The 15,410-nt window shown below is 39.1% G+C and overlaps 1 protein-coding gene across 1 annotated transcript; it reads right to left on the minus strand.

Moving 5' to 3' along the window:
* Window positions 1-230: 230 nt before the first annotated feature.
* CPO (carboxypeptidase O) lies at window positions 231-14,692 on the minus strand. The gene is made up of 11 exons (XM_027880088.1): window positions 14,575-14,692; window positions 11,316-11,391; window positions 10,781-10,905; window positions 8,250-8,364; window positions 7,102-7,203; window positions 6,192-6,296; window positions 5,469-5,579; window positions 3,590-3,680; window positions 2,804-3,006; window positions 1,778-1,862; window positions 231-568 (listed from the first exon to the last, which is right to left on the minus strand). The coding sequence occupies exons 1-11, from the start codon at window positions 14,652-14,654 to the stop codon at window positions 300-302; spliced, it is 1,362 nt and encodes a 453-aa protein (XP_027735889.1). The 5' UTR covers window positions 14,655-14,692; the 3' UTR covers window positions 231-299.
* Window positions 14,693-15,410: the final 718 nt, after the last annotated feature.

Here is a 15,410-nt window from a genome sequence, read left to right on the forward strand (position 1 = left end):
CAGAACCAGGGAGTAAAATGCTCTGTCCTCATGGGTACTTGTCATGAATGACTGATTTAAGGTCCCTTAAAGAGTAAGCAGAACCAACAAGAGAAGATTTGGATATTGTCATAGCTCTTCATCTTTCCCTTCTTCCTTAAAACATAGCTATCAAAATCACTAGTGGATGCTTTTATTTTTGTGGTATGAGTCTTTATTGAAATACTTGACATGGAGTTCCTCCGCTCGTGTAATTTTATATTTTCGGAGGGATGCTGCACTTTGCACATGAGTCTCTTTCTGGGCTCTCTAAGCCATTTTTAAGAAACAGTCCATATAAGTACAATACTCAGCCAGAGGCTCAGGGCCAGGCTGCTGGAGGTCAGAACCACAGCCCCATTTGGCAAGTACGTCTGATAAACATAGTCTATGATAGTTGTCACAGCCAACATCGTCTCCTCACATGTGGGCTGGATCTGGTTAGCGGGGAGAAGAAATCCATAAGTACCGTTGTCTCGCAGTTCAAATGTGTAGGAGAGAGGAATGCCAATCATGTGGGCCCAGTCCCGTGAGGAGCCTGAGTTATTGTCTGTGAATTAAAAAAAAAAAAAAAAAAAAAAAAGAGGGGAGATATTTGTATTAAGCATGGTTCTTTAAAAATACTTCTCGCTACAGTTAATGTGAGTTTATACCAGAATCCCTGAACTAAGCAGTAACCATATATCACTGTGACATGGAAAACAGAGTTTGTAGGTGCTGCAATTCTTAATTATACTAAAAGCCTTCCATGAAGACTAAAAGTCTTCAATTCTTTATAAGATGGTATTGTTCGGTAACAGGAGATGAGTTTCAGGGATTCTGTGTTTTTAGCATTTTACTCTATATGGAGTACAAGGTGAATTGACCGTTTATCTGTTCTGGTACTTCATTTCCTACATTGATACTGATTGGAATTTCTATTTATAGTTGTTTTTAAGAATAATTTTGGTCAAATCTGAAAAAATTCTGGTTGCTTCCTGTGTCGCTGTTCATCTCACTCATGGATCTTTCTTCTTACCTATTCAGTAAAAGTACAAACCCTGGCAAAATACAGTCCTAGGCAGGGGCAAGCTATTTTATACTGCATTGCTCGTGCAGTAGGTGACTCAGAGACTGGCACTCAGAGACTGGGAGAGACATATCCTGAAATATGCAAACCACATGGATTCTGGAGCCAACTACTTACTGTTCTTGCTTACTGGGAAAATATTGAGCTTACCAGGAAGCCTCTAGGGCCCTCTAGTCCTCTTTGTAAAGGCTGTCAACTAGTATCAGCTGTGATGTTGTGTTTGTGATGTGGCTATCCAGTCTGTTAGGAACAAGGCTGAAACTGATATATTTCACACAGAACTGCAAGCAGCTGACATGTGATAATGTCTGATGGAGTAACTATAGACCTGATTGGGATTTTAATTTTTGCTTGACTCCAGTGAAGATAAATAGGAGTTTTGGTGCTGACTTCAGCAAGGTCAGGATGATCTATCACCAATCTCCTTCTGTCCCCTGTGATGTATCTGTGAGGAATCCATGTAGGAACTAGCTTCTGATCAATGCTTCCTTCATTCCTGCAGTTAGCTTTATAACTTAGAGAGTTACCTTGTATTCAAATGACTGCTGCTTAGATGTTTCACCTAACCAGATCGTTAAATAGTACTCAAGAGGAAACTCAGCAAAACAGTACTTGCTGATGCCTGTGACACAAGAATGACTCTGGTCTTTGAAAAACAGAGCAATCAAAGGGAAAGGTAAAGAAACTTACATAAAATTAAAGAGGGTGGTCCTACTTTATAGCTGGTGCCATACTTTCCTGCCAGCGCAGCAGCTGCTTTCTCTCCAACTTGAATCTGGAAATTCAAAACATTGTCATCAGTGGCAGTACCTTTGGCAATTATTTTGAGTGGACCAAAATTTTTGTCTCTTTCAGCTTTACATTTACATACGATCAGCTTTAAGTTTTAATATTATGATTTCAGGTCTTTAGAGGAACCCATTGTAAACACTTCGACAAATTCTTCTTGATTTTTTAAATGCAAATTATGTTAAAATGTTTTAAATTACTCTGCTATGGGATAGAGATGTTATTTGCTTTGTTGTAAAGCTAGAGGGCTTGTACTTTGGAGAATTAAGGGTCCATGCTGTATAGCACATTGGCACTGACCACAGCAGTGACTGACCTCTTACTCTTGTTTTATTGCCATAGACTCTGTATCCCACCTTCTTTAGAAACTGAGCCATAGACAAACTACATTACTTCTCTAATGACTCATAGGAAGTTCAAACCCAAATCCCTCATGCTCTCAACTAGTGCTTCAGCTACTGGAATCTTCATAAATACACATATGAATGAACTCAGAACAGTCAGAAACCAAGGGGAGAAATAACCAAGAAGTAGGTGTTTACTTTGCTCCCATTCTCCTGAGAGCACATTTGGGATACCCGTTCTGGACACAATCATGACAGCCATATGTGTATAATGTGCTGGCATCCTAAAGTGCAAACTCATTCTTGTATGCAGCAAAAAAGTGTTGCTCTTCTCCATTTACCTTGCATTGCATTAGTCCTATCTGTAATCATTCAATTTTCCTGATTTTAAGTTGAAGAATTGGGATTTCTGAGGCAAATAAACTTTACTGTTACTGCACAGAGCATCAGTAACTCTGGGAGCCAAGGTCCTGAATAAGCCCCACTCTTCTAAATGAAAGGCAAGAGGGCAAGTAAGGTTGTGCCACATGCTATTGCCTGTACTTGCTCTCTATTAGTGTAGAAGATGAATGTTTTGCCCTACCAGTTCTTTATTGTTACTTGGAGGTTTGGTTGTGGAACCGTATGGACTGAGGATGAGCTGTCCGTAGGAGTGAATGGTTAAAAAGCACGCAATGTCACTCTTCTTCCTTCTAATAAACTGAGCCACAGCTCTTGTCTCTGGTTCTGATTCTGGTCCAGAGCCACAGAAGACTTCACTGCTGCAGTTAAAAGAAACACCAACAGCTGGAGAGGAATAGAAAAGGTGAATCAAATGAGAGACATAAAACACCAGTTCAGAGGGAATTGGGAAATTTACCTTGTAGTGTTAAAGCATGTGTTTTTGTGGGCAGGGAGACAAGACAGAGCAGTGGGACTTTAACATTATACTCTGTTGGTACCAACTAAAATTTCCTACAAGACCAAAATATTTTATGCACATTTACAGGATGGCTGCAATGAAAACACTGTGACACCACCACAGTATATCACCTGTTGGAGCCTCCTTGAAATTCAGGGCAAACATAAAAACTGGCTGTTAAGCGACTAACTCCTAACACTGCTGTCTAGAGCTGATGCTTGCTCCTGCAGTGAATTAGAGGTATAACTATATAAGCAACAATTTTCTGCTCACAAAAATAAATGCCAGTTGAAAATCAATGAGTTAACACTTACAAAGCAGAATTTTGTTTTTACTTGTGCCTTGATGACAGCAAGATGAGTGTTCCTTTCTTATAGGACTTCATCTTTTCTTTTTCAGAAACTAGTTAAACTAGTTATTACCCTTGTGTTACATTTGTGTTCATGATCTGAAATACTTCAAACTTACTGCCCCAGGATGAATTGAAGTTTCGGTTCAGATCTGTCCCATAGCAGGTGCCATTCTGATATGGAGAACGGTTTTTCCTCCACAAACGATCCTAAAGAAAAGTAACTTCTGTTACATAATAACTCAATGATCCACATGACCCAGTGATAATAAGGTGTGAAGACTCCTTTTTTTTAGACCTCTGCATTCTAACTCTTGCATTGTAAAAGTACAGTTCTGTGTGCAAAGGTGATAATGTTTAGTGATAGAACAATTCATCTACTACAGCCAGGCTGTCACCTGTCACAAGCCTGCATGCACCCTGAAATGAGCTTCCTGAGATTTTTTTTTTTTTAAGTATGCTTTTTCTGTAATACTCAACTGCTTCCATGCAGTGTTGCAGTCCTAAGCAAGACTTGGCATTGTGAGGGATAAGAGACAATAGTGGAACTTCTGTTTGTTCAGATTCAAGAAGATTAATTCTTTTTCGTCAGATAATCTTGCTGCTGCTCCTTGGTTCCCTACTATACTCACTGCTATACTTGGTTCTGTGTAGACCTCACTGTACTGCCTTTATGAGCTTCCCAACTGAATTACCTGTGCATCCAAGTGCAGTGTGTGGAATGCCCCAAACCTACTGGAGTCCTAGGGAGAAAGCAGGATCCACATGGTGGTTGGCTCAGCCTGCTGGGCCATGCCGAGGTCCTGCATTAAAAGGCTCAAGAGCCTGGAAGCATGATGAGAGTGGCTGAAGACCAACATTTTGCATTATCCTCTGTATCAGGAAAGGACACAGGGCACACCTATTTTAAATCCAAATAGCCCAATATTTGACCAGTTTTCCTCCTGTCCCATGCAAATGTGCTGAGACTCATCTGCTGGCTGAGATCTCTTGTGAAGAATTAATGACTCTTCCAGACATGCTTAACTCCACCAACCAGGCCTTGAGCTGTTATCAATGAAGTGAGCTCATATATGAATATAAGTCAGCAGTGCCCTGGCAGCCAGGAGGGCCAACCATGTCCTGGGGGCCATCAGGCAAAGTATCACCAGACTGTCAAGGGAGGGGATTGTCCCGCTCTGCCCTGCACTGCGGCAGCCTCAACTTGAATGTTGTGGCAGTTTTAAGGGCACCACAATATAGGAAAGATATAAAGCTGTTAGACAGTGTCCAAGGAGGGCAATGAAGATGCGGAAGGGCCTTGAGGGGAAGCTGGATGAGGAGTGGCTGAGGTCACTTGGTCTGTTCAGCCTGGAGGAGACTGAGGGGAGACCTCATTGCAGTTATAACTTCCTCATGAGGGGAAGAGTCCTGACCAGTGACAGGACTCAAGGAAATGGCCTGAACTTGTGTCAGGGGAGGCTTACATCAGATATTAGAGAAAGGTTCTTCTCCCAGAGGGTGGTTGGACACTGCAACAGGGTCCCCATGGGAGTGGTCACAGCACCAAGGCTGAACGAGTTTGGAAGAGTTTGAACAATACTCTCAGGCACATGGTGTGCCAGAGACTGTTGGGGGTGACTGCTGGGGATGGTCCTGTGCATGTCCAGGAGCTGGACTTGATTTCTGTGTATCACAGAATTCTGTGATGGGTATCAGCATTCTGTGTATCACAGAATTCTGTGATTCTGTGATACCCATAAACCCAAAAGCCATCGATCCTCTTGTTTTGTCTTCCCAATGCTCATGACATTTGTTAGGAATTTTTAGCTCTGCAATCTCACGTGACTGTTGATTTGCCAGAAGAAACAAAACCTCTCCACTATGAAAGGATTTGTGTGGGTAATGTCACTGTTTTCTGTTTAAATGTAATTGCTATTATTAAAAGTATAAAAATATCCAGAAGGAACAAAACATGTTGCTCACTTTCATTCTAGTTCCTGGATTTTTACTACTTACTGTTTCCCAGGAATAGATGTAGCCATCAATATTGAGGACTGGCAAGACATAGAGATCCAAATTCTGCAGAAATCTTCTAGTCTTTGGGTCAGATTTGTAATTTTGAAGAATCTGAAGAGAAAAAGTACAGAGTACTCAGTAGATAATTTAGTGACTATCATGGGAAAGACCTAGATTAGAACTATTATCCTGGAATCACTCACTCCTGGATATCACTACGGTATCCAACATCTACTTGATCTTCTGATATGTTGAGATAAACACCTTTTGTCATTAACAAAGTAACAGGATATCCAGTGAGAGTGTAATCCATAGATATACAGTCTTGCGGGTATGAAAGGTGCATGATACCTACCTGTGTGCCAGATACGTTCTGTACACATGGAACATTGCTAGACCATAGTTTAGGGTTTATTTCAGGAGGACTGTCACTTTGTGACACAGAAAGGCTTGATCCAAAAGCCACTGTGGGAAAAGGAGAGGTTGCTACCAAATTTTGGAAGGATTGGGAAACAGTGTGGTGGAGGAACTGATGAGCTAATATTGCCCCATATCTCAAACTGTGATTTGGACTTAGGTCTCCACAGGTATCTGTACTATGTACTAATTTTGAAAATCATATTTTAACAGAAAAACATAGTTCTTGGTACCATGATAGAGAACTGAAGTATCTAAAGTGATATGGGGTTTTTTTATTATCTAAATGGAGAAGTGAAAACTCACTTCTTTCACAAACCACTGACAGAAGGCTGGAGAGATCCATTCTCTGGCATGAATCCCACAGTCCATCCAAATTATCTTTTTGGGTTTGTTTGATGGTTGACTGATCTGAAAGATTGTAAAAATAATAATTTTAAAACTGTTACATTACAATAAAATAGCCTAATGTAATAGAGAAAGTAAAAGATGTGTCTTGATATGCCATTGAGCCATCTGAGATTATTATTACTACAGACATCATTATGACAAGCTTTCCTTCCTAATAACCCCATCTCTGTAGTATCACAAGGTGTGAGCTTTAAAGTGTCTATTGAGCAGGAACCTCAATAGAACAGTTAATAGAACAGTTTCTCTTTTTTTTTTCTTTTTCATTTGTATTAGTCATTCACAGGAGTGTAAGTTCTTAGTTGGAGATTCTTTTTTAATTTTTTTTTTATTTAGAAGGGGAAGAACAAAAAGGCAGGGAATCTAATTTTATTCAGTGATAAGAACAGATTAGACAATAGCTAACCCAAATATTAAGACTACAGTTTTTACTAGCGGGCCAATAAAAAGTGTCATGGAATACTCTTAGCAGAAAATTTATATACTGTAAAAAGTAATAAAAATAACAAACCAAAAGTCTTTATCATCACACAGCTAGTTTCAGCTAGTTTCAGCTTGATTTGTATTTCTAAACAAGACTTTAGTTAAATTTGTTGTTTTCACTACATAATAGCAATAGCAAGCTTATAGTGATAGTGTATATCAAAGTTGGCAAATCTTACTGTACTGTAAAGGAGTAAAACCATCTCCTGCTATTTCAGTGAATTGGGATGAGTACTATCTTGGAAAATATCTGAATTCTGTCTTCTTCTCTGTATTTTTTTGTTGTTAAGATCCTTTTATTATTAAGAGAAAGTTCCTCCTTTACCTGTAGATAATACATTGGTCGATTCTCAAATGTCATCCCCAGGAAGTGCTGAGTGACCACCTCACTGTAGTTATTCTGGATCTGAGTCATCCACTGATAAATCTGAAATAGTCACAGAGAATTCTTGGTCCAAAGTGGGAGTTTCCTTCTCTTTCCTGCCTCCATTTCCAGATTAAAACATTTGTTTTTGTTTAGACAAGCAACATTTTCCTCAGAGTTTATTTCAATCTGTGATGTCACTCATACTCATGGAAGGTCTTTCTCATGCGTGGTCATATCTCACTGGGTGTTAAAAAAAGACATCACTGCAATACAACATGGATGCTCCATTCTGGATCTCACTCATCATGCCCATCCTATTGGGTATCTTCCTGTTGAGTTCACCAAACATGAAGCCACACCATCAAATCTTCAAAACAGTATTACAGTCTATTCCCTATCAGTACTGATTTTCCACATCTGAGTTCAGCAGCACTCACCCCAAATGGGTAGCTCAAACAAAGTATACAAGAGGGTTGACTCTGTTCTCTCACTTCTATTATGCAGCTAGGAGGAAGAATACCACCATGCTCTGCTTTTGTGCAGATTTACCCACTCATCTGTGAAACATAACACCAAAAAGTCTTCCCTGCCCACCCTTATGACATTATTCTCTCCCAAAGTATCAAAAACCTGCCCTTAAATTATTTCTTTCTACAGGTCTCCCATTGTTCACCTCTTCTTCCTCACTGGGATTCCAGACACCACAATAGTTGTTGCACTTTGCATTTGGCTCAGCATCAAACAAACAGGGGTTTAAATGAATAAAGGCTAGAGATAATGACGAAGCAGAAGAGGGTAGAAAGGTAGCAAACCAATCAACTGAACCCCAGAATATCATCCGCAAAACAAGTGTGGCTGCTTCATGCACAGCATCTGGGTTTTGGTCAGTGGGGAACTGAGGATTTAATCACAATTAGTGGCAAATCCATGTTCAATTCAACCACACCAAGATTATAGTCAAAGAGTAAGGACTGATTCTGCAAGGAAGAAAGCCAGAAAGAAGTCCACTGACTTCAGCTGAGCTTTCTGCAAGCACAGATTGCCTGCTGTAGCTTTTACAAAACATAAACAACAAAGAACACAAGCAGACTTTTGTTCTTCTTTACCTCTTCCATTGGATGATACTGGGTGTAGACATAACCTTCTCGGACCTGTTTGTGGCTGCTCCTCTCCCTTGGCATGCTCTGATCCACAAGTTGCTGCACATCAGGTATTATGACCCTGAGGGGAGGGGGAAAACAGGAAAGAAAACAATCCATAGCAGTGACTGCAGAACCATCATGGTGGCTACATTGTACATTACATCAGCAAATAAAAGGATTTAGTCTGCTCTGTTGTGGATTGCCTGGCAAAATCATCACCATCAGAATTATGGTAACTTTTATGTAAGACAAAGTTCAAAGTATTGAGATTTTTCACAGGGTTTTAACAATAATGTAATAATTTTTATAAGATTTTTCAAAAGTTGCTAATTTTCTCCCCCCCAAAAAGAAGAAGTTCAATACTTTTCTTGACCACTTCTATTTCTGAGCAAAACTCTGAAAATACCACCTTTTGGGAAAAAGAAGGGACTGATAAATTTAAGATTAGTGTTTCATTGCATTTTATAAAGATATTTTCAATTTGCAAAGATTTCACAGATGTGTTCGTTGCAATTGGCAAAAATTAGAACAAAACTCTTGTTTCCTTCAAGTAGCTCTTTTTGCTTTTCAGCTACAAAATTTGTTCAGTAATTAGAATAACATAGGCATGATTCCATGATCAAGGGAGTCAATAAAACTGTTTCCTTGGCTTCAGAGGACTTTGGATCATAGGCTGTTCTTTCTCACTGCAATCAGCCCCTTGTAATACTGCTATAAATCTGTGCTCATTGTAAATGCTTGCGATAAGACAATTGCAAAGGTAGCTCAAACACTGTTGATCTCAAATGCTGTAAGTGCTAATGGGCTTTTCTGCTGACAGTAGCCATGATCGGCATTTCTGGAAACTGCATATAAGAAGTTTTTAAGAGTAGTTACAGCTGACTTTCACTCTGAGCTTTGATGTTTATTCACATCTAAACTTCAAACTAAAATTCAGGCAGTGCAAATTCCCATGAAGTGAACCCACACACACAAAATGCCTTATCAGTGCTCTGGAGAATTGAAATCCCAGAGTCTGACACAGTCAGAATATTGATGTCCTGATTATAATTTGCCATTTATGTCTCTATCATTATATACCCGACTATCATCTTACCTTCCTTGCATGTCAGCTGCCTTCTAAAAGGTGGTTCCTGCTTTGAATCTGTTATAGGAACTTTAACATTGTTGTACTCATCTCAACCCCTCTGCAATTTCAGCTTGACTATTCATTTCATCTCTTTCTCTAGAGCCCTGTGTAAGGTAGATAAAGTTCTGACCCCAGTCCAAGGGAAAACAAAGTTAAGCTGCTAACTACAGTTTACTCTTTAATTTTCAACTAGAATGAGTTGAAACTATTGGAAAATGAAGAGTCTTGATACAAAATAACATTAAAGATCTTCTGGAGTGTTGTTCTGAATACCTAAACCTGATGCTGGATACAGGCTCCAACCTCATATCTCTTCATCTCTGGTTGTCAGGGCATCACACTTACTAAAAGAACTCATCAGGCGAGATGCAAGATGTCAAGATCAGCTTTAACTCAAAAAAGCTTTGAAGTGGCATCCTCCTTAAACTTATCTTTAATTGGTAAATGCCAGGGTGTGTACATAGGCCATTTCTCATCAGCCCTGAATGACTTCAGGATTGTTTGTATCAAATATAGCTAAATTAAATTAGCTACTGGTTACCTGAAACAGTTAGTTCTAAATGGGAATGGGACTGTGTGACAAATGGATCTTATTTAATCCCATTTGACTTTATAACCACTCTTTAGATCTGGATTAGCTCTTCTGGTTAGACGTATTTGGCCATTTGCAGGTTGTGGCTCCCAATTGTGTGCACAGTGGGCATCTGCCACCAGGATTTTTGTCCCAAGATGAGATCTCTCTGTTTGACTGGATGGTGCCAGGAAATTCTTACCAGCCTGGTGGTGGGGATGGGGGTAGGAAATTGCAGCCTTGAAGAAACTGGATGAATATTCACTTTGAAAGGGCTCTTCTCCAAACCAGAGGAGCAACAAAAGATAGGAAAGGGAAAAGGAGAACTAGAGACTTCTTCTCTGCAGTGACACTGATTAAACCTTTGGGGTCTCCAAAATAGGAGAGCAAATATCTATGTTTTCCAAGAGCAAAGCATGCTCCTATAAATAGCGGTTGTACCAATTTGACTTCCTGACTTCAGACTAAAAAAGTGAGTAATACATCTAAGTGCCATCCTCTGCCACTGAGAAGGCAACAGCCGGAAACAAGACAGATTGGGTTGTCTCAGGTCCCAGCTCCAAATTCACAGCCCAGGATAGCTGGAAGGTGAATAAACAGGACATAGAGAAACTCTAAGGTTTATACAGTATCTGTGCATTTGGCTGGCCAAGGTAAGCTGGGGGCATTTGGAACAATGTTTGAGTTCTATTGCCAGTACTTGCTGACTGTTCATTGGAAAAGGCTGGGTCCTTTTGTGATTGCATGGAAGATTATCAGAGCCCACCCTTCCCATCAGGGTATTAGAGGCTGTACCTGTAAGAGATCATATGCTGATCTAAGCTGTCTTTCACCTCCTGCACCAGAGGGGCTGGGACCCTGATGTGCAGGTCTTCTCCAGCCATGATGTCTTCAGGCATCAAGGGCTTCCACAAATCCAGCTGTACAGAGAGAAGAAAGAAATGCAGAAGTGAAGCTCTGTTTTCAGAATAAGAAAATGTATTTAAGATATCAATTGCATATCAATAAATGAAAGAAGTTTTCCTTCTCCCCATAACTTTCCAGTCATCTATTCAATAGAGCATGCAGCCCAGGGTAAGTGTTTCTGTGGACTCAGGCACCACTGATAGAGAGCAGCACCTTCACAGAGCCATGCAAGGAAACTAACTTCTTCACATAAATTCCTTCATGTAGTAGAAGGCCCGTTCCGTCCTACACTAAGTCCAAAAAAAAGTCAGGTAAAGCTTTTTCAAGTTTACTTTAACCTTTATTCCTGTCCGAAGCTACATGCACACCTGTTTCACAGCCCAAGACCCCACTCTGCTTTTTGGGCACAGGTGGTTGTTCTTACCAGTAAAGTACTGTGAAGAAGCTGAAGATGCTGGACTTGCTGAGATGTTTCTGGCACAATATGCAAAACCTGATCCCTGGAAATTCAACAGAGAAACAGGATCGATTTTAATGTCTGTTAAAGTATCCATGATTTCATAAGTCAAAAGGAGATCTTTTGTTACTCAGAGGGAAGACAGAGCGTGTAACTGAGTGCTGTTCCAACAAAAATGTGTCCAAGTGATGAATTCCTGGAATGTTTAAGCTGCAAATAGGACTAAGTGATGTAAGTTTTCTGTTGCTAGAGCATTAGGCACTCTGCTTTCTTGCTGGCGGCAATCCTTTATTCACCATACCAGCTTCACTGAAGCCCACTGCTTGCATGAGCCCTGGTGTGTGTTTCTGCCTTTTCAGGACCAGGGCCAAAATGAGAGCATTGGTAATATATGATAAACTATTTATTTGATAAGATGTCACTTCTTTTTTTCCTTTCATTTGGGATTTGTTCAGTTATTCCAGATTGACTTAGTGCTTGGCATGCAAAACCAAAAAATAGTCAAGATAAATGAACACTTCTTAGAGCTTGATATGTCACAAACTGCTTGTCATGAAAATAGCCAATTTATTCCACAAATAGTGAATTTTGTGGTCTCCAGAACTGCATATTCTTACTCAATTCACAGGAAATAAAAATTTCTGGTACAGGATCCATCATTTTATATTTCTAGAGAAGACACACAGATCCAGTGTCTTAGTATCTATTTTCTTGAAGCCCCATGAAATTTTCATTTACTATAGGCTTAATGTGACAAAAATACTGAAAGTTTACAAGGAACAAATAAAAATGGTTGTAAATGCAGAAAATAACAAATCTGTATGCTGTATTAAAAAAGTCCTTATAATTATTTTTCTATTCTTTTTTTCTCAGTGTTTGTTCAGAGTGGCTGAACTGATCAGTTCCTGGACTGATAGCAAGTGTGACATTTCTAATGAAAGGGTTTCATAGTGGGGAGGGGATGTTGATGACTACATTGCATTACTCAAAGGTGAGATAGCACTTATCCACTACTGTTGTGATAGAATGGGGAATCCTAGAAATTTTCCTATTTGTATAGTAACCAACAACTACTGCTTCACAGTCTTCTGTGATGGCTTTAATGGACCTTGGAGCCTTTACAGGACAAGTACAAAAAAAAGAACATTTTAAAGATTTTGTAACAGAAATTCATGTTGCAAAAGCCTTGCATGGCTTTTCATTAAAGCCATGGTCATTACAATCTTCAGTATGCTCTCATCACCTGAACTGCAACTGCCATCATTTGTGCTTCCATGCAGATATGTACAATTATCAGCTTAATAGACATGCAAATAGAATTCACTATTCATTCACTTTATCCCCAGAGAAATAGGGGGATTTCTGATTTTTTACATCTTTCCTGAAAATATAACCTTTTCTGATAGAGAACTTGGTAGTTAAAATGGGCCATTTACTACTGGTTCAGGAGATGCTGTTAATCCCTTGTCTGTGGGGCAAAATGATTACATTTCCATTGCTAGTGGTTGGTACAACAGCCACGATATCTTTGTAATAAACCCTGTAGATGCAGGATAAACATCTTTGCTAGCAGAGTAAACATCTCAGCTGCAGTTCAGAGTTTATTCTCTCTAAATGCCTGGGCTTGCTTTGCTTTGTGTCTATCAGGAAGGGAAACAATATCCTATAATATCTTTCTATCCTCATTGACATTATGTCTTAATTACACCAAATCAGAGAAATTCCAGACAGTCAGATTGCTGCCAGATGGCCATCTCTTATTTACTGATAAACCTTTCACAATAGCCAGTGTGGAGACAAACCATTTCTAATACTAAACTAAGATTAGAAAGCACACATTCGTTTATTATTATGGACTTAGTTTCTCAGTGGAGAAGTGCAAAGTCAGCCCATGTGACCACATGAGAACTACATTTTTTAAAATGGTATTTAAGCTTTCTTACCAAATTAAAGGGCTGTTCTTAGTACTAGCTGTGTTTCCTTGGATGCTCATAGATCGGATATTTCATTTAAGTTGTTGAACAGAGCAAATGACAATGAAAATGGGCTTTACTAAAAATTTCATCTTTGTGCAGGTGCTGCCCATCCAAAGTCACAATGACCACATGATACTTGTTTTTAAATTCCATACAAGTACTCAACAGGTTCAGTTCTGAACAGTAATTAGGAACAAAAATGAAAACTACATTACCAAGGATCGATTGAATTCTATTCACTGAAATCAAGTCTCTGACTGCATCCCTAATACACATCTAAAGACTAAATATTATCCAGGGGAAATAACACATTTTAAGTAGTGACTCTTTATGCTCTGCTAGATTTTCCAGGAGAGCTGTTGAATGGTTATACATTGAAGGAACTTACTTGCTGCAGGTATTGCTTGGTTTTCTGTCCTTTTTATGACTATATTCTGGGGATATAATTAGTCTAGAGACATTCAACACTGGACTACTTTTACTTCAGAAAATTCCCTGTATAAATTTATATGTGGATGGTGGTCTCCACACTGTGCTTGTGTCCCTCCTGCAAATCTCAGCTGCCACAATGGCAGAGTGACCTATCATTCCTTGAAAGTTGAAGACGAATGAAACAAAAATAGTTTAGGCAAACAGCATAATTTTACATCACTCATTTTCTGAAGAAGTGGAACTGAGAATGGAAAATACAGCAAAACTAGAGATTTGATGCTTTTCAAAAACATTAATCAGTAATAAAAAAACTTGATAATCTCATTCTTTGAGTGAAGAAAGGTTGTTTGAAACAACTCCCTTAGCATTTTTTTGGCAATTGTTACAGGTTTCCAACAGGGTTTTGCTATTTTTTTCATGTAACCTAAGCTGTTTTTTATTAATAGATATAATTTTGCTCAGTCATCTCCCTTGCTTTATACTCAGAAAAGACATTTTATTCCTCGAACATCTGATTTCAAAGTTCATTATGAAAGAGGCTAAGCCAAATGAATTTCAGCTAATGGAAGTGAAGCCTCCCGAGGTGCATTTGAGAGCCATTCTGTGGCTCCTACTGCTGCCGCTGTATCTTTGTTGGCTTGGATTTGATTCACTCATTCTTCATTTCTCATCTTTATGTTTTCTTCACAAATCTTACAAAGCTTACAGCTTAGTAACCCTGTCTCCTGGTTTTCAGCTCATAATTGTTAATATTCTTTCACAGTTCCTGGGAATTTCACTGACTAAGCAATTCTTCATGACACCACATTCACACTCACCTGTCATATTGCAATTTCAAGCTGAGTTTTCCAGGAATTAGCATCCCCAGAGACAAGACGATCCCAAGAGAAAGCCACATCTTTGTGCAAAGCACCGACAGTTCAGGACTAGAGAGGAGGAGGATAGATCTGGACTGAACACTTGATTTGTACAATTATAATATATAACTAGACTTATCCTGGAAGATCTGCCCTTGTTGAATCATTAACTTCACTGGTAAATAGCTCTACTATTTCTTAATTATTAAAGCTCTCTTCCACACCCCAAAACACTAACATAATTAACAACATTATTGTTGAATCCCTTTTTCTAGGATGTAAGAAGATTTTTCCTTATCTCACCTTTCTATTTTTGAAAATGTTATGTGACAAAATTGGTAGTAATTTGGGAAAGTGTTACCTGCAAGGTCCATGGCAACTAGTGAAGATATCTATAAAAATCATGGGGATGGGCAAAAATGGAAGAACAATGGTAAAAAAAGCTCCATCCTTACTCTCTTTCTTCTTGTGTTTGTGTCTTTATGGAACAATTCTTTGACCTTTCAACTGCAATTCTGTCACTTGCCTAACTAAACAGAGGACATGAAAGAATAGCCAACACTCCTGCAAAAGGGAAAGATGGGGAGATCAGAGTCTCATCTAAACCACTTTCATTTGGACCAGATCAATCTCTGGCCAGACTAACAACTCTACACTGTCATAAAGAGTGTCTCTTTGTTATATACTCAAAACAGTGGGCTGGTTACTATCTGAAATATTTAATTTCTTGCTAAGTTCATATATCAAGAGTAATGTTTATAGACAACAGTTAAACATACAACCCAGTTCTTCAGAAA

Source organism: Empidonax traillii, unplaced genomic scaffold (assembly GCF_003031625.1).
Source record: "Empidonax traillii isolate 1590-97213 ecotype Southwest subspecies unplaced genomic scaffold, ASM303162v1 scaffold65:size4453928, whole genome shotgun sequence".
NCBI lineage: Eukaryota > Metazoa > Chordata > Aves > Passeriformes > Tyrannidae > Empidonax > Empidonax traillii.

Bases quoted from the DNA above. Each gene is read 5' to 3' on its own strand.
- CPO (XM_027880088.1), bottom strand. From the start codon at position 14,654: ATGTGGCTTTCTCTTGGGATCGTCTTGTCTCTGGGGATGCTAATTCCT. The intron at 7,204-8,249 runs GTAAAGAAGAAC...TGACTATTTCAG, and splicing joins AGTATCATCCAATGGAAGAG to ATTTATCAGTGGATGACTCA. The intron at 569-1,777 runs GTAAGTTTCTTT...TTTAATTCACAG, and splicing joins ACCACCCTCTTTAATTTTAT to ACAATAACTCAGGCTCCTCA.